This window comes from Prionailurus bengalensis, chromosome F2, assembly GCF_016509475.1.
Source record: "Prionailurus bengalensis isolate Pbe53 chromosome F2, Fcat_Pben_1.1_paternal_pri, whole genome shotgun sequence".
NCBI classification, from domain to species: Eukaryota; Metazoa; Chordata; class Mammalia; order Carnivora; family Felidae; genus Prionailurus; species Prionailurus bengalensis.
In genome coordinates this window covers 43195620-43221640 of record NC_057353.1, presented here as the reverse complement: position 1 = coordinate 43221640, position 26021 = coordinate 43195620, and the positions used below count along the sequence as shown (strand labels likewise).

The window sequence follows — 26021 nt, the reverse complement described above, 5'->3', positions numbered from 1 at the left end:
TCCAGACTTTGTGGCCACCTTGACTCTCCAGAATCCCATCACTTCTTGCCATTTCCATCCACAATGATGGTCTCTCCTCGAGTACCGAAAGAGCCTCACACGTCTTCCTGCTCTCGTGTTTGCCCACATCCATCGCCCATAACCAATCAACCCTCAACCCAATAATCAAAGCAATCCCTTTGATGCAGTGGTCTTCAAAGTGGGGTCCCTGGATTAGCAGTAGCAGCTGCACGTGGGGAAAGTTGATGGATGCAGGTTCTCAGAATTAGAAATTCTGGAGGCAGAGCCCAGAAAGCTATGTTTTAATAAGAGCTCCTGGTGATTCTGATGCCTGCTAAGGTATGAGAATGAATTGTAAGTCTAGCTCAGATAATATCACCCTTGGCTCAAAATCCTGTAACAGCTAAGGTCATCACAATGGCTACAAGGTCATACATACCCCATCTGGCCCACGGATCTTTCACTGCCCAGCACTCTCATCCCTGGCTCACTTGCTCCTCTGCCACACTCAAGGCCTTGGCAGTTGTTGTTCCTTCTGCTAGGAATACTACCCAGCACCCCAGACCTCCCTCCCCTAGCTACCATGGCTCAATCCCTCACCACCTTCAAGCCTCTGCTCAAATGACTTTTTGTTAACACATTACACATTTGTTGTCTGCCTCTTCCCACTAGAATGTAAGTTCCTTGAGAGCTGGGAATTTGTGCTGTTGGTTCCTGTATTCTCAGAGCCTGGAACGATTCCTGGTACATAGTGCCCAGGAAACACTTTGTGGAGGAATGAATAAATAGTCCCGTATTGAGGTGCTACCAGATGCCAGATAACATGCTAAGCTACCTCACTGAATGTGCCTCCCTGAATTCCCACAATAAGCCAGTGCACTGGATGTTGTTATCTTTATTTTATACCTGCGGAAAAGAGGTAACATACTAAAAAAAGAAAGGACTGAGATATGGGTTATCAGAAAAGGGAACTTCACAATCCCCAAATTCTGGGTCTGACACGGAACCAAGTACATCTACATTTTGTATCCTCTTTACTGCTTTTCTTTGCAATTGGTCCGGACAGAGGAAATGCGAGCTTACCCTGGTATTTACCTAAGCAGAAAGTAATTAAGGAGGCAAAAATCCTGCTTTCAATGATCCCAGGACAAGGCTACAAGTGGGAAAATGAGTGTTTTGTTTGCTGATATTTTCCTATTGTAAACACAAATAATAGATTTCCTGAACATTCAAATAATTCTCCTCTTCCCAATTAACTTATTTTCTTTTAAAAACAGTTCATATGGTATGTTATTAAGAACCTGGTAGAAGTGGATACTTCATTATGCTTATTAATTTGCTCAAAAATGAGCTATGATGCATGATGGGGATCCCCCTCCCCCCCCCCCCCTTGCAATGAAAGATTGTTGTTCTCTGCAAAGCATCTGTGAAAATGTAAACCCAATTCTGTGACTGGTACTAAAGAGTGAATCTGGTAGTGGTTCCTCTAAAAAGACAGACTGTGCTAGAAGGCAGACCCAGGGTCATCCTCCTTCTTTATCTTTTACCTCTCCAAATGATCTCATCTAGACCCATGGCTTTAATACTATCTATATACTGTTCATTCCTGTCATCAGTCAGGGTCGAGGAAGGAAAACAGAACCCAATGCTGGGCAATGCAATAGAAGGAATTCAATCCAGGGACTTAGTTACAAAGATGTTGGAAAAGTTATAAGAGCAAACTGGGGATGACAAAATAACCCAGGCAAGATAGCAACAGCAGAAGCTGCTACCCTCCCTAAGACTGGAGAGACCAAGAGGGAAGATGGGGTTCATGAGAGTTTAGGAACAAACTAAACTAGTGGGAATTCAAACCATTGAACAGATACATTAATGCCAGAGATGCTGCCCAAAGCTGGGACAGGGAAAAGTACTCTGACTTTTCCCTTCCTCCTGACCTGTAGTCTTCTGCCAGTAACCTTCCATTGGCCAAACTTTCCTAGAAGCCAGTTGGCAAGGAAGCTTGGGAAACGTGGTTTGCATGGGTCATCCCTCTCCCTGCCCTCCAGCTTCCACACAGAGTAGAGCAGGGAAAATAAGGAAATGGGAGTGCCAACAGGCAAGTGATTGACAGTATTCCCATATTAATATCTCTAGCTCAGACCTCTTTGAGCTCCAGATTCTTACATTCAGTTGTTCACCTGACACCTCCACTTGGGTGTCTAATAGTTCCTTTTAACTTAATTTGACCCAAAAGGAACTCTTATCAGCCAACTCCCCAATATTCCCCTTCTCAGAATGTGACTCACTCAGCTTAGCCAAAAATATGGATGTCATCTTTGATTGCTTTCTTTCCTTACTCCCTACTTCTTCCAACCTTTTAGCAAGATCTGCTTGATTCTTCCTCCCCAAACAATTCCTCTCCACTCTTCTCCATCTCCACCATTACCACCTTAGGCTCAGCCACTGCCATTTCTCCTCTAGGTAACAATAATGATCCCCTAAGTGGCCATGTTACCCCTCCCCCACTGTGTCTCCTCGTAACGGATTATCCAGGGGTCAGGTCCTGAAGATCTCGAGGGCAGGTGTAAGAAGTCAGGACTGTATTCTAAGTGCTATAGGAGCCATTGCAGAGAGTGGCATAAATAATTTTCATCATAAAGCAATCAGGCTAGCTTCATTGTGGGGAATAAAATTAAGGGAACAAAAGTGGGGGAAGGAAGACCAGTAAAAAGGCATTTACACTTCTCAGCCTTCTTACCCCACCTTTTCTACCATGGTCTACTACCAAGGTCAGATATTGGCCTTTTTACTGTTCTTCCAACATGCCAAGCTCCTTCCCTGCTTAGAGCTTCTCACAGCCTGGGATGAATGTCCTGATTTTACCACCGCTGCCCACACATCTTTCAGGCCTCACCCTCTCAGAGATCTTTCCTAACCAGGCTGTAATAATCATAGCAGTTCACAAATACCCCATCTCTCTCCTTTGGGGTAAAAGTAGGATTGCACTTCTCTGCACCCTGGAAGTTAGTTGTGGCCACATGACTTGCTTTGGCAAATGAAGTGTGGGTGGAAAGTAACATATGTCACTGCTAGGTAGAAGCCTTAAGAGCCACTGTGTGCTTACCGTGATTTTCCTTCTACCACAGTGACCAGCAGCATTCCAGACAATATGCACTCCATTGACCGGAGATTGGGGCTGAGGGTGACAATTATTCATAGCAGAACTCTGCCAACCCACAGACATGTGGCATAAGCAAGACATAAATCTTTGCTGTTCCAAGTTACTGAGACTTTGAGATTGTTACCGCAGCATACCTAGCCTAGCTGGCTAATACAGTCCTTCGGTCCCTTACATCAGTCTGCATTGTACCCACTGTGGAAATTACCACCAAATGGAAATTCATACTTGCTAGTTTTGTTTCCTCCACATACCCCTCTCCAAACCCCATGAGAGTACGGTCTCTATCTAACTCACCATTAAACACCAGCTTCCAAAAGAGTGCCCAGGGCACACTCAGTAGGCAAACATCTGATTAAACCTCTGATGAGTTGCACAAGCATTTGTTATTTGAATGCTACTTTGACAAGGCAACTGGAATGAATGAATCTTGCATTTGTGCCATCAGAAACACCAAAGCCTAAAGCTTTCACTTCGTTTGTACATTAGAACTGTTGCTTGGGTCACATACATCCTTCCAGCTCATTCACAGGAAACCAAGTTGCCCCCAAAGCCACCATGGTTCCTTGGTCAGAAAAAGCTTTGCTAAAAACCATATGCAACAGATAAACAAAAAAATGAAATCTTAGAACCATAAATCCTAAGAGTGAAGTCACCCAGAATTAGGAAACAGCATGGGACAAAATTCATTTTGATACTCTTTTTACCACTAACTGGCACACAGTTTTTCTATTCGTTTTTAAAGTTTCCCATGCCTGCTAAAGCTGACTTCCCAGAAATAGCAAAATCTCAGCTTTCACTATTGTAATAGAATATCAGCACTAAAAACACCTCCATGGTTACTCAATTCAGACTACACTTATCATCTGGCTTGGTTAATTTTAATTGAAAACCACTTAGGGTCTCACTAATGTCTGCCAGAGGCTTAGAACCTAGAAATTCAAGTTAAGAGATTATGTTGCTTAAAATCATTGCCTTTTAGGGGCGCCTGGGTGCTTCAGTTAGTTAAGTGCCCAACTTCAGCTCAGGCCATGATCTCCCAGTTCATGGATTCAAGCCCTGTGTCAGGCTCTGTGCTGACAACTCAGAGCCTGGAGCCTGCTTTGGATTCTGTGTCTCCCTCTCTGCTCCTCCCCCTCTCATGCTCTGTCTCTTTCTCTCAAAAATAAACATTAAAAAATTTTTTTTAAGAAGTCATTGTCTTTTAAAAATCATATTAAAAAATATTTTCAACCACCCCATTATAGAATTTTAATAAAGCTGTAAAGACAATTGTCATAAAATTCACCCTGCAATATTTTTAAGGTTTTATATTTTTGTTCCTCACTTAAAAATTCACCATATGCTTTTACCATAAGCAATTTCACTATGCTTATAAGTTTTCAAAATGTCGAAGACACTGAAGAAGTAAGCTCCTAAAAACCAGGAAGTTGCTATTTATTGTCCCGGTTCTTGAAGGACCCAGCATCCTTTGCAGGACATTCACATTCTTTCAGGCAACCAGAATTAGGTAATTGTGTTCTACTAATTTAGGATAATTTCCTAGACCCTACAAAATCAGACTATATTCTCAATAAGCAAGGGTCTTTTGTCTAATTTGCAAAAATGAATCACCAAAATTCCACTAAACATTCACTCTGAAGCTATCAACTTCCAATGTGAATAGATGACAATTTTATTAACCAGGTCCTAATTCTGAAGTTCAGGTACTATGTACCTGCAGCTGTAACTTAAACAATGCAAAACAAAAACACACAACATCAGCTCATCCCACTTTCCCCATCCACCAAAAATGGGGCAATTTCAATATTGCAAGCCTTTCATACAAAAAGCCATATTCACACAAAGGAAATCACTTACATGTGGTTAAGGAAACAGGAAGTTTTCATATTGGCTTTAATGTTTCTAATTTTACCAAAATTTTCCTGAACTTGGTAATCGTTACTAACACTTCTTGTAGTACTAGTCGCTGCATCTTAAAAATAAAAAATAAAAACTAGGCAGAAAACATACAGTTGAAGAAAACTGGATGTCAGTCTATACAATGATTTTTTTTTTACTTTCAGCATGACAGACTTTATTTTGGCACTTTAACAAATATTTTGCTTTACAGCAGTGACAAAATATTTGCCAGAAACTTTCTTTTCTTGGCACGGATATTCCAAGCAGTTGTTATTCTACGAACTCAATTTCACTATGCTTTTGCACAGTTAGAGGTATACCCACTACATTCTTAACCTCTGTAATCGAGGGATATTGTGCAACTTTAGAAGGTGCTAGAACTTCCTTTTAATCACTCCAAAGTGGATTGACTCTGTAAGTGATGGGACAGGAATTTGAGAATTAAGGCCATTAAGAATTTAAGTAAACACTGTTCCGAGTGCTGTTTAAAAAAACTTTTTTAATGAGTTATGTGGTAATTCCAGGAAACGGTCTCTAAATGAAGCAGTATTCATACTTTATTAAAAGTACATTATGTATTGAAAGGGTTGCTGTTTTTGCGGTGTTCTTCCTACTTGGGCGGCTCACACATTAAAACAAAATTTATGGTTAAAACAGAAAAGGAAATGTTCAGTTCGAAGGAGATACCCAGCCGGGTACCCTCATACTTCCATCTCCTCCTCAGGAACCCCTGCTTTGCAGCTATTTCAGTGGTCAGCAGTGAGGCCCTCCTTTTAATGCACAGAGCCTCCCTGCCCTTCTTCCCTTCCCTATGGTGTGAACTATGGCATTCCGTCTATTGGTTCTTCCGTTAAGCTTCAGGAGAGATTTGGAGCACAGTTTCCAAGGTAAATCAGTCTTCAGTCTATAGGACAAAACCTTAGATACTGACATCAGGAGAGTCCCCTTCGGTTCTTTGGAATTTAACTCCTAAAAATTATTTGCAAAAGCAGGCATCCCTCTCAACGTTGCCATCAGCTATCCTACAAAGGCTGCCAACTTCACTATTCCTTCCCTGGCAGTCTTCCAATAGCTACACCCGAACACACACAGGATACATTCAGATTTCCTCTGGCCAATTCAGAAGTGAATCTGGTAATAAACAGCCTCATCGATGAGCTCTTTGGTTTTGATTTACAGACACTCTATGGAACACTCAGAAATCAAACCCACATCATCCTTGAGAGCAGATGGTCATTTGCAAAGGGGAGATGTACATTTGATCGAAAATGTACAAAATTTATAACAGTGACATTTTCAATATTAGGCCACATGATTTATTCAGTAGTTTTTATGTTCCCAAATTACAATTGATGTCTATTCGTAAGACTACAAAAGTTACCATTAGAATTGTCTGTGCTTATAAAATACCAACTTTTTTTTAAACTGTTATATATACTCATTAACACCAGTCTGCAACGAGTTACATAGAATCATAGGCACTTCAAAGGCTTAAAAAGACGTTTACAACTTAAATGCATTTTTAAGAACAAAAACTGATTTTTCCTTAAACCCCTACTCGTACCTTCAAATTGCAAGAAATTAACAAATACAGTGGCCAAAGGAATCTGCAGCAACTTCTCAAAATACTGTTAGCATCTTTGGGTTTGCTGAGGCTCGTCAGTAACTCACATCAAATCCTCCCAAAAGAAGATCTGATTAGATAGCTATGACTGAACAGTTTTGTGGTAATAATCCAATTTTACACATTAATTTGCTGTTGCAAATCTGCCTGAAGCTACAGGTAATGAAAAACAAAGCAAGTGTAAAATGGATAGTCTGACACTTAAAAATTTATACAAAGTGGAGGTTAAAGTTTACATATCTGAAAATCACATATACACTAAATTACCATTATCTGAATTATCCAAAGACAAATTGCACCGTAACAGCTACAAAAGGCATAGAGTTTTGTTTTGTTTTCAAGGGGACAAGAGGGAAAGTGCAGAGGAGAGGGGGAACAGATAAATTAACAAAGTAAGACCACTTGGTAAGGTCAATCAGAGACACGCGGACACAAATTAAACAGCTTTCATCTTCGAACCGTAGGATAAAAACGATCATTTTGTATTTGCGCATAAAAGTTTAAACCGATTCCATGAACATAGAGGGTTTTCATAACATAATATTTTGCCACTGCTATTCACAGAACACTGCAGATGTTAAGTTTTAATTTTATGTTGTTCTAAAGAAATACATGAAAAGTTTTAAATACAATGGGATTTTATCATTAAAGTGCCAGAATGGCTCTTTAATGAGAAAAACAAAAAACAAAGATCTTCATTATTCTATGCAAAAGCTTTATTTTTAAAAGTTCAGTGATCTCATAAATAGAGACACTAAGTGGGAGTTTCACGCGTAAAACTCCTTAGTAGGTGCCTTCTGATAAGCAGCACTGGATGGTTTACGTTCTCCAAGGTCGTAACTTCCTTCATCCTTCTTCCTCATGCGATACACCAACAGCAGGATAAGGAAAATTGCAAAGAGAAAGCCGATAACTCCGCCAGCAATGACAGCTGAAACATGCCAAAAAGGAAGATTACTTTTAGGACGGATTCAAAGGTTGCAGAAATTAACTCTGTCAGGCCCAATCTGTTTACACTTTTATAAAAGGCTCCATTTGAAAAACCCCAAAACATTTAGAAACGAGATTCAATGAAACAACCAGGTCATTACACCAATCTGATATTCCCAAGGAAGGTACAATACTTTCTTTGATTACTATTAATATCATCCAAAAGCCTCAGCAGGAAAAAATCTGGCTGGGGCCTCAACTGACTCCATACTCTAAAATTCCTTAGTGTTCTCAGTACTCACATTTCATAGTCTAATCTTCTAATTGCTTTTTCACCGAAGACACATAACAGGATATAACTGACTTAAGTTTTGTAAGGGTAAATATGAAAAAAAGCGAGCAAATTTCCTTTCTAGTCTTGGCTTTGGGACTATCCTTTCGAGGACTAAGTGTTCTTAAATCTTGCAAATCTTCCCCTTTAAAATCAAATAATAAATACTTCCATCAGGTAAGCTCTGATTCGAGACAGCATTCTTGATGCCTTGGGCATTATCTGCGTCAACTGCCCTCCCCATAAAGAACTTTTCCTTCTCTTGAATTTATTTTGGCATCAGGATGACTTGGAGCAGGACTGACAGAGCTGCAATCCCACCATCCCCCACACCCGGTTGTTCTGGACCAATTCAGTTCTGAACTTTCCTCTTCTTGTATCAGGCGGTAGGATGAAGGAGCTGACAGAAAATAAAGACAACATTTGCCTAACTCTTGTCTCTTAAGACTGCTCTCAGCAGGAAGGTGACATTCAGCAAGCTTGGCCTACACCTCTGAATATCACTTAGCCAAACAGGCCTATTTAAGGACCTTCCCACCAGGCCCCCACTGGGTTACTCACCTGCCAGGACTTCTGTTCGTTTAAACAGATTGTCTGAGTGTTTCTCAGTATACACATTTGTATCATCTTCAGCTGGGTCCATCTTCCTTTCTGAGTCCGACAGGTGAACTTTTTCCTTATCGATTTCTTCAGGTGACTGATATTGGAAAAAGGAAAAGATTAAAAAAAAATCCGTATAATGTGCTGGAAAGAAGATACAATAGATATATTCCAAGGTTTATTTTTTTTTTTCAAACAATGAATGTGGGAAATAATTGGAATAAACACCAATGGGCAAGTTTTATGATGGACCCACGCTGTTCATGGTTTCATATAACACCCATCACAGGTATAGGCAAAACAGCTGGTTAATGAGTTTGTAATAACCTTAATGACATGGTTAGGTTGTTTTAGATGACACCTCATAAGATCTGTTTTCTTACCACTCTTCAGGCTACAACTCTCTCTCGCTGCACCAACTCAAGAGCATGGCCCCAAGTCTCCTTATTCCTTCATCTCTTTGCCACATGGGGCTCTGTGATGACAGCTTCCTCCCAGGCTTTCTCTCCAGGTGTTCTCCAAGGCTCTCCCTGCTACCACTCTGCAGAGTAGCTCCCCAGGCTTACTCTGTAATGCTCCTCTCTACCTATTCACTCTTACACTTTCAGCAAACCCTGAACTAGAACTTCAGGAGTCTGGGTTCTATAAGCAGCTCCCGTGTGATCCACACCAAGTCATACCACTTTCTCGCACCTTGGTGTCCGTGGCCGTTCAGTGACGTGCACTCCCAGCTTCTTGGGTATCCCACAATTCTAAAGCTCAAATCCAAGATGGTAACTCTCAGAAGCTCATCTCCAGCCAGCATTAATCCCAACCCCCCAGCAGCCTGCAGGACACTAACTAACCCCTGGCTGTAGCACTGAATAACACTGATCTTCTTTTCTATGTCCATTAATGGTACCAGCTATTCTTTTGGGGCCCCCAAAATTATTTGAGCACATTTCAAATCATATGTTTTGCCATGTCACAGTCCTGCCAACTTGCCTTTCACCATTCTCTCATATTAAGTGTCCCCATTTCCACAGCCTTGTTCAGGTATTTATCACATCACACCCACGTTCTTGCAGCAAACTCTAACTACCAGGCTGAAGTTCTACTTGACCGACACTACTGATGAAAACACTGTCAACTGCATTGGCTATTATTATAGACAATAATCCTTATCAGCTCTACTAGTCTGCCTACAAACAGCCAAGTCCATTTTCATTAGGACTCTCAGCTGTGGTCCAGTTAAGTGACTGATTGCTTTCTGAAGGCCAGAGTTCATCCAAAATGGGAGCCAGCTACTCGTCTACTCAAGTCTAAACATAAAAAGGAAAGACCTCACCTTTTTGGGGTGGCTTAAGGTCACTGGTATATCCAGGAAGGACCACTAACCAGACCAGGTGGATCCATCTGAACTCCAGAGTATGTGAGGTCATGGGTCCCTGCCTCAGTGAACTGAACACTAGGCTTCCAAAGAAACTGAACTGGGGCCGCCATCTTCTTACAAGGACAGTCCATCAGTGCACAAACTTCCAGGTGTTCTGGATGGAACGTTTATCCTTTAAGTTGAAATGTTTTATTGTATAGAAGGAGGGGTTTGATTCAGAAGGATTATTTCTACAGGATGGAACTAATCTGAAATACCTTAACTCTTGTGGATATGTGCAAAATGAAATTACAAAAAGGCAACACAGATGATTAAATGAAGTCAATTAAAGATCTGTTGCATCCACGTCTGGTTGTTGGGATGCCTTGGAAATGTATCCAAAGTAAAAGATGATGAGTAATGCTCTGCTTCAACAAACACCTGGGTTCTTTTCATTGCTGTCACATAAATTTACAACAAACTAGATAGGATATCTGTAACAGTGACGCTGATGCCACTGTCAGACCCATTCAAAAGTTGACATTAACGGTATCCTAGAGGCAATGTTTAAGCCGTACCATGGAACTATAAGAAAATTAAATCATTAATTATCAATAGTATCATTATCAGTACCTAGGATGAGGAGTAGCATGCCATAAATCTCTCATGAAGCAATGAATAATCACTTCATTGAACATAAATGATACTAGGAATATACATATATTAAAATGTTTGGAGATTCTTAATTTCTGAGCTCATCTGCCAAACATCTATCTATCTTCTTTATCTAGACCTGACACAATTAATTCCTTAAGGCCAATTTTTAAAAATTGAAATCAATTTTAAATTCGTTCTTGTCAACTGACCAGAACTCGATTGTCACATTAGATTTTGTTTAGGGTACAATTTTTATCACTGAAAGCCAAAACTGGGTTTCTTGCCTCAAGCTAGTGGGTCCTAATGGTCACAAGAGATTCAGCCATGACAAGCGGTCAAATAAAACCGTGGAACGCCAAATGCATCTTTCAACAGTCACACTGGAGAACTGTGCCACCCACACTGAGGGCCCCCTCCCCATCCTCCCATCAATGGCACCAGTTACCCTGCATTCCTCCCCTTCTTCCTTCTTCTCTCATTCGTTCAACTCCATGCACTGACAGAGCAGCTCCCGCACATGGAGCCAGCACACACTAGTATGTCTGCCCGTGTTCAGGGACCTTCTTTTTTCCCCTCTCCTGGCCTGTGAAGTCAGTCTGCTACTGACAGTATTTGGTTCTTCTTAATCCTACAGAGCATCCTCCAGTGTGAGGAGGGTTGGCCACGGCCCCTCCACATCTGCAGAAACGCATCCAGCTCTGTCACTCACTGTCCTGTTCCCATGCAGCGGGGACAGAGGGAGGGACATGAAACTGTGGGAAGCTGTCATGCGTTCCTGCCTGTAGAGGGGCACTTCTTACTCCAGACGAGACGTGTCACTACCTTCAGGGGACAGCCCTCCACATCTTGTCTCCTACTAAAGCTTGGCAGCAGCTCATTTCTGACCAACAGATGGAGGAGCTCTCAAAGGGGACACTTGTGTTTCTAAGTTTTCATAAGCAGTCTGCGAGCCCTGGGCCATCTACAAAGCCTCCTGCTGCAGTTATAAGGCTTATTTGGTGATTGCTCTAACCAAATTCAGTCAAGGCTTACAGAAGGCTTCCTGAGTCTCAGGGGCCATACTATAGGCACCCACCCACATTTAATCTTCTCACGGACCCATGAGGAATGGTTCAGAGAAGCTAAGAAATTTGACCAGATCCAGGATTTAAAGCCTAGGCCTTCTTCAGACTTTCATATGCATTTTCCAACTTAAATAGCTTACCCACTAGTAGGTGGTCGGCTAGTTACAATATAATGATAATAAGGCCAAAATCACCAGTCTCATAGTTTTCAACAACTAGTACTTTGGCTCTAAATCCAAAGACCTTATTTCTTAGTAACTCAGCTCAAAATAAATATATTGAGATGCAACCACGTTCATCATTATCCCTGAAAGAGGTCAAGTCTGTATTCTGCTGATGACAAGCCTGAGGAGACTTTAAGAAGTAACTGAATGAGACAGGAACCTGGAGTTTCCTTATTCCAGAACCCGTTTCATCATGTGTAAAGTTCACAATGGTTTTGACTCAGAAAAAAATTCTTTATGAACTGAAAACAAATTTTCTTGGCTTAAGCCCAAGTAAACAAAAAATTTTGTTTCTTAACTGGGTTTTGAGACCCTTAGCACCCTATAAAAAATATCCATATATAAGCTAGGCCGGGGTGATAAAAGTAGTAGGTAGTAGTAGGTAGCTGAGTGAGCTACTGAGCTATGAAGAGACGCGGAGGAAACTTAAATGCATATTGCTAAGCGAAAGAAGCCTATTTCAAAAGGCTACATACTGTATGGTGATAACCCTATTACATTCTGGAAAAACCAAACTATGAAGACAGTAAAAAGATCAGTACTTTCCGGAGGTGGGGGGGCAGGAGAGATAAAGAGGCAGCACGAGGTACATCTGTCAGAACCTACAGAAGGTACAACACCATGAGCGAATCCTAAGGTTAACTATGGACTCTGGGTAAAAATAATGTATCAATTAGGTTCATCAATTGTAATAAATGTACCACTCTGGGGGGGAGGTGGTGTCTGTGTGAGGGCAGGGGGCACATGGGAACTTTCCACTCAATTTTGCTATGAACCTATAACTGCTCTGAAGAAAAACGTTTATTTAAACAACAATGAAGGAGTCGGTGGGTAAACGTCAAAACGATCATAAAGAGTAAGAAAGAACCATTTACAGCAAGATGATGAAAGACCATTTGTCCTCACATAATTTTAAGTGGGGCTTCTCAAAAGGAACATTCTGTGCAATTTTTAAAATGAAACACAATAACCCGGTAATGCAATGCAAAGCAAACACACCTTCGTCTGAGCAGGTATCTTGTTCTGGATCTCCCATGTCGTGGTTTCCACTTTGGGAACAGCACTAGTGAACCCTATCTTTGGAAGTGGTCGGGATGTGGTCATCTCCGGGCTCTCTACGTCCTCATCAGCTCCTGGAAAAAAACAAGCAAAGAGGAGCTGAGCACATGAATCACAACACAGATTTCTATATCATCAGATGGTACTGTTCAGGATGGACACTGACAGGGCCATGTGTTTTCAAAATACCTGCTCCTCAGGAATTTGGCATTTAAGGGATGCCAGGTGGCTCAGTCGGTTGAGCCTCTGACTCTTGATTTTGGCTCAGGTCACGATCTCATGGTTCATGAGTTCAAGCCCCGGCATCGGGCTCCATGCTGACAGCACGGAGCCTGCTTGGGATTCTCTCTCCCTTTTTGTGCCCCTCCCCTGCTTGTGCTCTCTCTCTCTCCCCAAATAAACTTAAAAAACGAATTCCACACTTAACTTTCCTGCAGTTTTCACTGCGATAAAGTGATTTCCAAGGGATCCATGGGCAGCCTGGCATATTTTGTAATATTGTCCTGAACACTCTCAAGGATCTCCTCTTTTACTTGAATGTTCAAACTCTTCTGTGCATGAGATTTCTTCCTTTCCTATGTTGAAACATGCTACATTTTTCATTTTATTCATTTAAATTTTTTTTTTAACATTTATTTTTGAGAGAGAGAGAGAGAGAGAGAGAGAGAGAGAGACAGAACACGAGCGGGGGAGGGGCAGAGAGAGAGGGAGACACAGAATCTGAAACAGGCTCCAGGCTCCGAGCTGTCAGCACAGAGCCTGATGCGGGGCTTGAACTAACAAACTGCGAGATCGTGACCTGAGCTGAAGTCGTACATTTAACTGAGCCACCCAGGCACCCCTACATTCTCCATTTTATTTTTTTTTTTTTTTTAATTTTTTTTTTTCAACGTTTATTTATTTTTGGGACAGAGAGAGAGCATGAACGGGGGAGGGGCAGAGAGAGAGGGAGACACAGAATTGGAAACAGGCTCCAGGCTCTGAGCCATCAGCCCAGAGCCTGGCGTGGGGCTCGAACTCACGGACCACGAGATGGTGACCTGAGCTGAAGTCGGACGCTCAACCGACTGCGCCACCCAGGCACCCCCATTCTCCATTTTAAAACACAACAAAACAACAGAAAGAGAAGACTCTCCCCCAGTAGGCCCTTTATTCTCTGAGGGGAACTGCTGCTCTCTGCTTTTTTTATAGCCAAGACTTTTCCAGTGGTGCTGTGGGTCCTCATCAGCATCCCTGCTCACCAGCTATCTGTACCCCCTCTAGTCTGACCTCCCCTGTCATCACGCTTTCAGTGCTGCTTGTTAATCAGGTCACCAATGTCCTCCACGCTGCCATATCCAAAGGCATCTTCCAGAGTGGTCCTCATATAATTGAGCCTCCTAGCACCACTGGACACTGGTCAGCTGTCGTCTCCTTCTTGATATACTAGCTTTGGGCTTCTAGGACTTGACTTCCCGGCTTTCCCCCTCACCTCTTGGGCTATTTCTAAGTCTCCTCTGCGGGCTCAGGCTTTTTTGACCTAGAGTTTAAATATCAGAGTTCCTTGAGCATCAGCCCCAGGCTGCTTCTTACTCTACACTTTCTGCCTCACCTACAGCCACGGCTTCAATAACCATCTAAATACAAACAAAACCTAAGTTTATATCATTAGCTTAATTGCTTCTCTGAAATTCAGACCTACACATCCACTGGCCGACTTGACATTTTCACTCGAGTGACTCGAAGGTGCCATCCACCTCTAACATGTTCAAAACAGTGCTCACAATCTCCCTCTGCCCCTACAGACCTGGTGGTCATCTGGTGTTAACGGGCAGCAAACAGAACCCCCCATTCCTGGAAGTCACAACTCTGACTTCTTCTTCCTTACCCCACACTGAATCCATCCCCTAGTTGTACCAATTTTATTTTCTTAATATGTCTTCACTCTAACAGCTTTTCACAGTCCCAGGGCCACCACTCTCATCCACTGCCACCATAAACTGTCCACAAGCCACTGTCCTGCCTTCTTTCTGAGAGCCCCCTTTTCATTCCACTGCCCACAAACTGGCTGTCACCCCATCATCCTCCTGTTTAAAACCATTATGGCACTCCACTGCTCGAGATGTATAGGAAATGCCTCAGCCCAGCCTTGCAGGGTCCAGCCCTGGCCCACTTTTCCAGCCTCCTTGAGCCTCATTTTCCCCTGTTGTCCCTGATCTCCTGGCAGAAGCCCTCACCTGGCTAGTTCCTAATTCACCTCCAGACATTAGCACCAAGGTCATTCCTCATGTTATCCTCCCTCTCTTCCATATTACCTCAGTGTCCTCTGTTAAATGGGTTTTTTTTTGTTGTTTTTTTGTTGTTTTTTTTTCCCACGTTTTTATTTATTTTTGGGACAGAGAGAGACAGAGCATGAACGGGGGAGGGGCAGAGAGAGAGGGAGACACAGGATCGGAAACAGGCTCCAGGCTCCGAGCCATCAGCCCAGAGCCTGACACGGGGCTCGAACTCCTGGACCGCGAGATTGTGACCTGGCTGAAGTCGGACGCTTAACCGACTGCGCCACCCAGGCGCCCCTGTTAAATGGTTTTTAGTACCACTTTTCTTACTGTAATTGCATTTATCACAAATTTGTAATCCTGCATTTATTTACACAACTATTGATTGAAATCTCCACTACTAGACTAGAAGCTCTGTAAGGCCAAGAATTGCATCTGTTTGCTCTCCGATTGCCTAATAGAATCCCCAGTAGCCACAGGCTCCACTCCAGTATTTGTTCAATGAGTAACTAACCGCCAACTGCCTGCCACCTGGACACTATTTTATTTTTATTTTTATTTTTGCCTTTTTACCAGAATAGCATTTAAGAATTTCTGACATTCAAATACAATATTCTTTTTTAAGGTGATCATCTGTCAAATGTGTAACAAACTCAAACTCAAAACTCTGCAACTCTAACCTGCTTCCTCAGACAGGAGTGAAAGACAAATACCTCTAAATTCCTCACAGGATCCTGGTAAAATGAAATAAGTAGTTCAGAAGAGGTGCTGTGTTGGAAACATGGCAAGAGGCTAGGACGCTGTTGCTTTGGTTTTTGTTTTTCAATTTCGCATTTTAAAATATTTTATTCTATCAACTATCTCCTTCAACTTTAGCACGTACACTCATCATACAGAGAAGAAATGGTAGAGTATATCTGAAATACATATGGGATTTGGCATTGAAAACAAATCTAGGACTGGTTCTGGCATCTTTAGCTTTGACCTTTGGCAAGGAATGCTGGCGTCAGTGTCTTCGTGTGTGAAGTGGGGATAGGAACGAACTCTCAGAGGTCTGAATGGGATATATTTTGGAAGCACCGTACATATAAAATGGTATGTAAATGTGTCATTAATAATGATGGCTCTAGAAACACACTTCTCATTTCTAACAGCCTACCTGATTTTCTGTCAAAGTTTGACACATAATATGCTTGATTTGCTCCTACAATGAATCATTTCCTTGCAAAAAAATGTTTTTCAATGCCAAATGAAAAATTTTCCATTAAGGGCTTTCAAGACCCCCCTTTGTTCACAGCAGTTACAAATATGACTCACTGAATTAGGAGAATCTGTTTTGAGAAGAGAGGAGATTGTGTAAAGTAGAAAACTCCCTCCAGCTAACACTTCTTACGTTAGAGACAGAGGAGTGATCTGCCTCGGGTGGTTCTTCTACTGTATTTATTATCTTTATTAAAGTACATTGACCCTCTTGCCCGAACCAGAGACCCGGGAGCCCCCTTGATCACATCTCTGTCATCCCTGACTTTCAAACTCTCACTGTTCTCTCTGGCCTGAGACATCCCAGCCCAGAGCCCGTTTCCACCTGGGAAACTACTGCTCACACTGTCTTTCTCAGAATCAACGTAATCCCCTCTCTCCATTACAAGACCATCTGCTTTCCAGCTTTCAAAACATCATGGCTATTGTCTCCTCTACTGTTTTATGTGTCCTTGTGAGTTAGGACCAATTCCTTTATTGATGGTTTAGTTGGACATTGGATGGTATGTGTGTTCCCTTGTTTTTTGTTGTTTTTTAGTTTTTTGGGGTGTTTTTGTTTTTAGAGAGAGAGAGAGGGAGGGAGGGAGGCAGGCAGCCAGGCAGGCACGCAGGCAGAGGGAGAGAGAGAGAATCTTAAGCAGGCTCCACCCAGGGCTCAATCTCACCACTCTGAGATCATGACCTGAGCTGAAATCAAGAGTCAGACACTTAACTGACTGAGCTGCCCAGGTGCCCCAAGGTACGTATGTTCCATAGCACCAGAATACTATGTTTAACTCTCAAATTTTTGCTGTACAGCATTTTCCTATATTATATCACTCCTGATGGTGGCTTAGGAGGACGCTGGGCTCACCGCACGTCCTGCTGATCACTTAGATTCCATTTACACCTGCCTAAATAACCCAGAAAACAGCCAGAGGATTAGCAGAACGGAGTCGCCGGAGCCAAACGCAGACGAGAGGCCCACGGAAGAGGGTAGGAAGGGCAGCGAGGCGGTGCGCGCTCCACGGACTGGCGGGAGGGAGCCGGGGCGGAGGAGCGGCTCGCCGGCCAAGCAGAGCCCCCGAGTCTGGCTGGCAAAAGCGGAGGGGCCTGACGGACTGTGTTCCCACAACAAGCGCGACTTAGCGTCTGGGAGGTCATAAGTTAACAGCTCTGCTCGGAAAGCGGGAAGGCTGGAGGACAAAGGGAGGGAGAGCTGCTGAGCCCCCTGACAACAGAGCTCAGTTTGGTGGGGAACAAAGGCGCTCGCCAGCGCCATCTCCCCCGCCCATCCCCCAGCCAAAATCCCAAAGGGAACCGGTTCCTGCCAGGGAACTTGCTCGCTCCGCGCAAACACCCAACTCTGCGCTTCTGCGGAGCCAAACCTCCGGCAGCCAGCGCAGCGGATCTGACTCCCTCCCGCTGCCACAGGGCCCCTTCTGAAGTGGATCACCTAAGGAGAAGCGATCTAAGCCTGCCCCTCCTGCCCCTGTGCACCTTGCCTACCCACCCCAGCTAATACGCCAGATCCCCAGCATCACAAGCCTGGCAGGGTGCAAGTAGCCCAGACGAGCCACACCACCCCACAGTGAATCCCACCCCTAGGAGAGGGGAAGAGAAGGCATACACCAGTCTGATTGTGGCCCCAGCGGTGGGCTGGGGGCAGACATCAGGTCTGACTGCGGCCCCGCCCACCAACTCCAGTTATACACCACAGCACAGGGGAAGTGCCCTGCAGGTGCTCACCACGCCAGGGACTATCCAAAATGACCAAGCTGAAGAATTCCCCTCAGAAGAATCTCCAGGAAATAACAACAGCTAATGAGCTGATCAAAAAGGACTTAAATAACATAACAGAAAGTGAATTTAGAATAATAGTCATAAAATTAATCGCTGGGCTTGAAAACAGTATACAGGACAGCAGAGAATCTCTTGCTACAGAGATAAAGGGACTAAGGAACAGTCACGAGGAGCTGAAAAACGCTTTAAACGAAATGCATAACAAAATGGAAACCACCACAGCTCGGCTTGAAGAGGCAGAGGAGAGAATAGGTGAACTAGAAGATAAAATTATGGAAAAAGAGGAAGCTGAGAAAAAGAGAGATAAAAAAATCCAGGAGTATGAGGGGAAAATTAGAGAACTAAGTGATACACTAAAAAGAAATAATATACGCATAATTGGTATCCCAGAGGAGGAAGAGAGAGGGAAAGGTGCTGAAGGGGTACTTGAAGAAATAATAGCTGAGAACTTCCCTGAACTGGGGAAGGAAAAAGGCATTGAAATCCAAGAGGCACAGAGAACTCCCTTCAGACGTAACTTGAATCGATCTTCTGCATGACATATCATAGTGAAACTGGCAAAATACAAGGATAAGGAGAAAATTCTGAAAGCAGCAAGGGGTAAACGTGCCCTCACATATAAAGGGAGACCTATAAGACTCCTGACTGACCTCTCCTTTGAAACTTGGCAGGCCAGAAAGAATTGGCACGAGATTTTCAGGGTGCTAGACAGAAAAAATATGCAGCCGAGAATCCTTTATCCAGCAAGTCTGTCATTTAGAATAGAAGGAGAGATAAAGGTCTTCCCAAACAAACAAAAACTGAAGGAATTTGTCACCACTAAACCAGCCCTACAAGAGATCCTAAGGGGGACCCTGTGAGACAAAGTCCCAGAGACATCACTATAAGCATAAAACATACAGACATCACAATGACTCTAAACCCGTATCTTTCTATAATAACACTGAATGTAAATGGATTAAATGCGCCAACCAAAAGACATAGGGTATCAGAATGGATAAAAAAACAAGACCCATCTGTTTGCTGTCTACAAGAGACTCATTTTAGACCTGAGGACACCTTTAGATTGAGAGTGAGGGGATGGAGAACTATTTATCATGCGAATGGAAGCCAAAAGAAAGCTGGAGTAGCCATACTTATATCAGACAAACTAGACTTTAAATTAAAGGCTGTAACAAGAGATGAAGAAGGACATTATATAATAGTTACAGGGTCTATCCATCAGGAAGAGCTAACAATTATAAATGTCTATGCACCGAATACCGGAGCCCCCAAATATATAAAACAATTACTCATAAACATAAGCAACCTTATAGATAAGAATGTGGTAATTGCAGGGGACTTTAATACACCACTTACAGAAATGGATAGATCATCTAGACACACGGTCAATAAAGAAACAAGGGCCCTGAATGAGACATTGGATCAGATGGACTTGACAGACATATTTAGAACTCTGCATCCCAAAGCAACAGAACATACTTTCTTCTCGAGTGCACATGGAACATTCTCCAAGATAGATCATATACTGGGTCACAAAACAGCCCTTCATAAGTTTACAAGAATTGAAATTATACCATGCTTACTTTCAGACCACAATGCTATGAAGCTTGAAATCAACCACAGAAAAAAGTCTGGAAAACCTCCAAAAGCATGGAGGTTAAAGAACACCCTACTAACGAATGAGTGGGTCAACCAGACAATTAGAGAAGAAATTAAAAAATATATGGAAACAAACGAAAATGAAAATACAACAATCCAAACACTTTGGGACACAGCAAAGGCAGTCCTGAGAGGAAAATACATTGCAATCCAGGCCTATCTCCAGAAACAAGAAAAATCCCAAATACAAAATCTAACAGCACACCTAAAGGAACTAGAAGCAGAACAGCAAAGGCAGCCTAAGCCCAGCAGAAGAAGAGAAATAATAAATTTCAGAGCAGAAATAAATAATATAGAATCTAAAAAAACTGTAGAGCAGATCAACGAAACCAAGAGTTGGTTTTTTGAAAAAATAAACAAAATTGACAAACCTCTAGCCAGGCTTCTCAAAAAGAAAAGGGAGATGACCCAAATAGATAAAATCATGAATGAAAATGGAATTATTACAACCAATCCCTCAGAGATACAAACAATTATCAGGGAATACTATGAAAAATTATATGCCAACAAATTGGACAACCTGGAAGAAATGGACAAATTCCTGAACACCCACACTCTTCCAAAACTCAATCAGGAGGAAATAGAAAGCTTGAACAGACCCATAACCAGCGAAGAAATTGAATCGGTTATCAAAAATCTCCCAACAAATAAGAGTCCAGGACCAGATGGCTTCCCAGGGGAGTTCTACCAGACGTTTAAAGCAGAGATAATACCTATCCTCCTCAAGCTATTCCAAGAAATAGAAAGGGAAGGAAAACTTCCAGACTCATTCTATGAAGCCAGTATTACTTTGATTCCTAAACCAGACAGAGACCCAGTAAAGAAAGAGAACTACAGGCCAATATCCCTGATGAATATGGATGCAAAAATTCTCAATAAGATACTAGCAAATCGAATTCAACGGTATATAAAAAGAATTATTCACCATGATCAAGTGGGATTCATTCCTGGGATGCAGGGCTGGTTCAACATTCGCAAAATCAATCAACGTGATACATCACATTAACAAAAAAAAAGAGAAGAACCATATGATCCTGTCAATCGATGCAGAAAAGGCCTTCGACAAAATCCAACACCCTTTCTTAATAAAAACCCTTGAGAAAGTCGGGATAGAAGGAACATACTTAAAGATCATAAAAGCCATTTATGAAAAGCCCACAGCTAACATCATCCTCAACGGGGAAAAACTGAGAGCTTTTTCCCTGAGATCAGGAACACGACAAGGATGCCCACTCTCACCGCTGCTGTTTAACATAGTGCTGGAAGTTCTAGCATCAGCAATCAGACAACAAAAGGAAATCAAAGGCATCAAAATTGGCAAAGATGAAGTCAAGCTTTCACTTTTTGCAGATGACATGATATTATACATGGAAAATCCGATAGACTCCACCAAAAGTCTGCTAGAACTGATACATGAATTCAGCAAAGTTGCAGGATCCAAAATCAATGTACAGAAATCAGTTGCATTCTTATACACTAACAATGAAGCAACAGAAAGACAAATAAAGAAACTGATCCCATTCACAATTGCACCAAGAAGCATAAAATACCTAGGAATAAATCTAACCAAAGATGTAAAGGATCTGTATGCTGAAAACTATAGAAAGCTTATGAAGGAAATTGAAGAAGATTTAAAGAAATGGAAAGACATTCCCTGCTCATGGATTGGAAAAATAAATATTGTCAAAATGTCAATACTACCCAAAGCTATCTACACATTCAATGCAATCCCAATCAAAATTGCACCAGCATTCTTCTCGAAACTAGAACAAGCCATCCTAAAATTCATATGGAACCACAAAAGGCCCCGAATAGCCAAAGGAATTTTGAAGAAGAAGACCAAAGCAGGAGGCATCACAATCCCAGACTTTAGCCTCTACTACAAAGCTGTCATCATCAAGACAGCATGGTATTGGCACCAAAACAGACACATAGACCAATGGAATAGAATAGAAACCCCAGAACTAGACCCACAAACGTATGGCCAACTCATCTTTGACAAAGCAGGAAAGAACATCCAATGGAAAAAAGACAGCCTCTTTAACAAATGGTGCTGGGAGAACTGGACAGCAACATGCAGAAGGTTGAAACTAGACCACTTTCTCACACCATTCACAAAAATAAACTCAAAATGGATAAAGGACCTCAATGTGAGACAGGAAACCATCAAAACCTTAGAGGAGAAAGCAGGAAAAGACCTCTCTGACCTCAGCCGTAGCAATCTCTTACTCGACACATCCCCAAAGGCAAGGGAATTAAAAGCAAAAGTGAATTACTGGGACCTTATGAAAATAAAAAGCTTCTGCACAGCAAAGGAAACAACCAACAAAACTAAAAGGCAACCGACGGAATAGGAAAAGATATTCGCAAATGACATATCGGACAAAGGGCTAGTATCCAAAATCTATAAAGAGCTCACCAAACTCCACACCCGAAAAACAAATAACCCAGTGAAGAAATGGGCAGAAAACATGAATAGACACTTCTCTAAAGAAGACATCCGGATGGCCAACAGGCACATGAAAAGATGTTCAGTGTCGCTCCTTATCAGGGAAATACAAATCAAAACCACACTCAGGTATCACCTCACGCCAGTCAGAGTGGCCAAAATGAACAAATCAGGAGACTATAGATGCTGGAGAGGATGTGGAGAAACGGGAACCCTCTTGCACTGTTGGTGGGAATGCAAATTGGTGCAGCCGCTCTGGAAAGCAGTGTGGAGGTTCCTCAGAAAATTAAAAATAGACCTACCCTATGACCCAGCAATAGCACTGCTAGGAATTTATCCAAGGGATACAGGAGCACTGATGCATAGGGCCACTTGTACCCCAATGTTCATAGCAGCACTCTCAACAATAGCCAAATTATGGAAAGAGCCTAAATGTCCATCAACTGATGAATGGATAAAGAAATTGTGGTTTATATACACAATGGAATATTACGTGGCAATGAGAAAAAATGAAATATGGCCTTTTGTAGCAACGTGGATGGAACTGGAGAGTGTGATGCTAAGTGAAATAAGCCATACAGAGAAAGACAGATACCATATGGTTTCACTCTTATGTGGATCCTGAGAAACTTAACAGGAACCCATGGGGGAGGGGAAGGAAAAAAAAAAAAGAGGTTAGAATGGGAGAGAGCCAAAGCATAAGAGACTGTTAAAAACTGAGAACAAACTGAGGGTTGATGGGGGGTGGGAGGGAGGAGAGGGTGGGTGATGGGTATTGAGGAGGGCACCTTTTGGGATGAGCATTGGGTGTTGTATGGAAACCAATTTGTCAATAAATTTCATAAAAAAAAATAAATAAAAAAAAAAAAAAAAAAAAAAGAATATCACTCCTGACATGGTGTTATAATTGTTTTTTCTCATTTTTACATTTCTCTCAGGTGCTTGGTCCCCTTAAGACAGGGACCAAGTCTTCCTCATCTCTGTGTCCCAAGAACAAGGCACTATGTCTGGCATACAGTGAATGCCTATGAAATATTTAAGTGAATGGTCGGAGTGTTCATATTCATTAATGCCCATTCTTGAGTCCACACATATAGCATGGCCCCATCTCTTCATCCAGGAAGTACCCTTTAGGCCTCCAGCCATTTCCTCCAGTCCATTTGCTTTGCCACTAGATAGTTAAGATAGGAGTGAGGACAGAAGGAACAATGGCCAAAACCCTGGAGAGGATCCCAGTTTCCAGCTGGGATTGGGCATCAGCTAGGCAGGGTGGCCTAATTCTAGAGTGGGGTATTATGACACAAGAAGGCAGGACAACAAAAGAGCAAAAAAGAACACACTCTCAAGCCCAACTCCCTAGTCCCTACCCCAGCTCCATTACTCTGACAGTGCGATCTAAGGCAAGTTACTCAATCCTTCTGTGCCTCAGGCTTTCCCATGTGAAAAGTGGAGACAATAACAATCTGCCCTTACGTAGATGTTGTAAGTATAGGAAAAGTACCTGACACACAGGAAGTGCTTTATAAATTTTGGTTACAACTTCTACCACCTTTAAGCTGCAAATCAATATACTTTTAAGCAGCATAAGGAGGTTTCCAAAGTCCAGAATGATGCACTTCTTTGCAGCAGTGATCTGCCTGGGGCTGGAGCCGAGGTGGAAGCAAGCCTTAGCTCGATCCATCTCATTAATGTATTCAGGATTTCAAATGACCCACTCCAGACCCCTTTCATCTGCAAGGGTGGCAGAGAAGCAGGACTGTGTACCTGCTTTCTTTACATTAAACTTCAGCACAATCTTGGCAGAAGTCAGCAAAGTGATTGAACAATAGCTACAAATCTAACAACTCTTGGGTTCTAAGATCTGTGAAATGGGGGAAAAAAGGGGTCCGTAGTTATTATTTCCTGGGATACTCTGATGATGACAGTTACAAAGCACTTTTGAGGTGCTAGAGGAAGAAAAGAGGTGCCATGAGTGAAAGATATTAATAGTGTTGTGGGCCATGGAGAACAACTCTTTCCACACTCATTCTGCATGTGTGATATATATCACTTCCCCAAGAATAACGAGGGCTATTTTTACATTAAGATTGCATTGTAAGCTCATTGCTACTAGGTCAGCCACCACCTCTCTTGTCTTTCTCAGATTTGCTTTTTTCCAACTTAAAACACTCACTCCTATATAGGTAGATCTCTACCAAAGATACAATTGATTTTAGTTTGTTCTTGGTCATTCTGAAGCCCAGGCTAATCTGATTACAGACATCCACATTCAGGGTAACTTTTGCCATCTGTTGAATCTACAGTGAAAACTCAAAACAAGAAGGGTCTTGGAGAAGACTTTCCTAGCATACTGCTGACCACAATTTCCTGACTTGATTGTTAGTTGAATATATGCACAAGCTCTTCCTCCTTCCCAGCTTCTTGGAGGGGGGTGCATTCCTGGTACAGGTGAAACATTTATCACTACAGTAGATTGCAAAAATGGCCAGAATCCTTTAATACCCACCCCCTACCCCATATCCACATCCTCTGCAATGTGACTTTGTACATCCTTTCATTAAGAGTTGGAGTCTGGCCTGGACCTGTGACTTACTTTGACCAATAAAACGTGGTAGTGATGCTGTGCCAATTCTAAGCTTAGTGTGCAAGAGGCTTTGCACACTTATACTTGCCCTCTTGGGATCTCTGCTTCCTGCTCTGAACAAATGGCTGGCCCACTGGAGGATGAGAGACTGTGTAGACCAGAGCCAAGTCTGCCCCAAAGACATGTTAGAGCCCAGTGCAGATCAGCAAAGCTGCATACCCAACCTACAGTTGGCCACTGACACATGAGGGAACCCAGTTAGCCCAGCCTAAATTGCCATCTACAGAATAATAAGCTAAATAAATGATTGTTGTTTTTAGCCACTACACTTCGGGGTGGTTTGTTATGCAGCATTACTGAGCTACTAGATAAGTGATACACCAGAGGAGTAAGGATATCACTGTATCATGATTTTATTTGGCTGCTACATTCTCCCTCCCACTTTTGAGTAAGAAGGCATAACTCTTCTTGGTCCCACCCATAATCTATAACACAGGATTGGTAGTTTCATGAAACTAGCATTTGAGGGATTTAAGGGTAGATTCCACTTGTACCACTCTGAAAGCCTTCATAATAAAATCAAAACTAATGTTAACAGGACACTGACTACTTGCCAAGCACTAAACTCCTAGAGCTGTAGATATGTTCACCCCGTTAATCCTCACAACAACCTACATGATAGAGACTATTACTACCTCCCATTTTATGAATGAGGAAACGGAGGCTCAGCTAAGTCAAATACGTTCCCAAGATCTCACAGCTTAAGTGGCAGAGAGCTAGAATATGCTGCCAGGCATTTTGACTTTTTAACCACCCTGCATCCTGCCTGCCTCCTTGAAGTGAGTTCCAGTAGAATGCGTGTGTGTGTGTGCGTGCGCACGTGCACGCACACATGTGCACCTATGCATGTGCATGGGTGTGGGTGCATGTGCAAGCACAAAGAACGGAGGTGGGCATGGAAGTAGCCAGCCTTACCTGAGCCTGATGCAGAAGCATAGTCATCATCATCAATAGGATACACTCCTGAAGCTTCTTCAACAGAGCTGTTGTCGAGGTACATGTCTTTATCAGATGTCGGCTCTGCTCTCTGAGAGAAGAATGAGAAGGGATTCAGGATGGTGAGA

General features: G+C 42.5%; 1 protein-coding gene across 1 annotated transcript in view; it reads right to left on the bottom strand.

Annotated features, from left to right (window-relative positions):
* Positions 1–5026: 5026 nt before the first annotated feature.
* Positions 5027–26021, bottom strand: part of SDC2 (syndecan 2) — a 108653-nt gene continuing 87658 nt past the window's right edge. Inside the window, exons 2-5 of the mRNA XM_043601428.1 lie at positions 25873–25984; positions 12843–12976; positions 8509–8644; positions 5027–7617 (exon numbers count right to left, since the gene is read on the bottom strand). Of these exons, the coding sequence (XP_043457363.1) occupies positions 7454–7617; positions 8509–8644; positions 12843–12976; positions 25873–25984 (546 nt within the window). The 3' untranslated portion in view covers positions 5027–7453. The remainder of the gene's footprint in view (positions 7618–8508; positions 8645–12842; positions 12977–25872; positions 25985–26021) is intronic.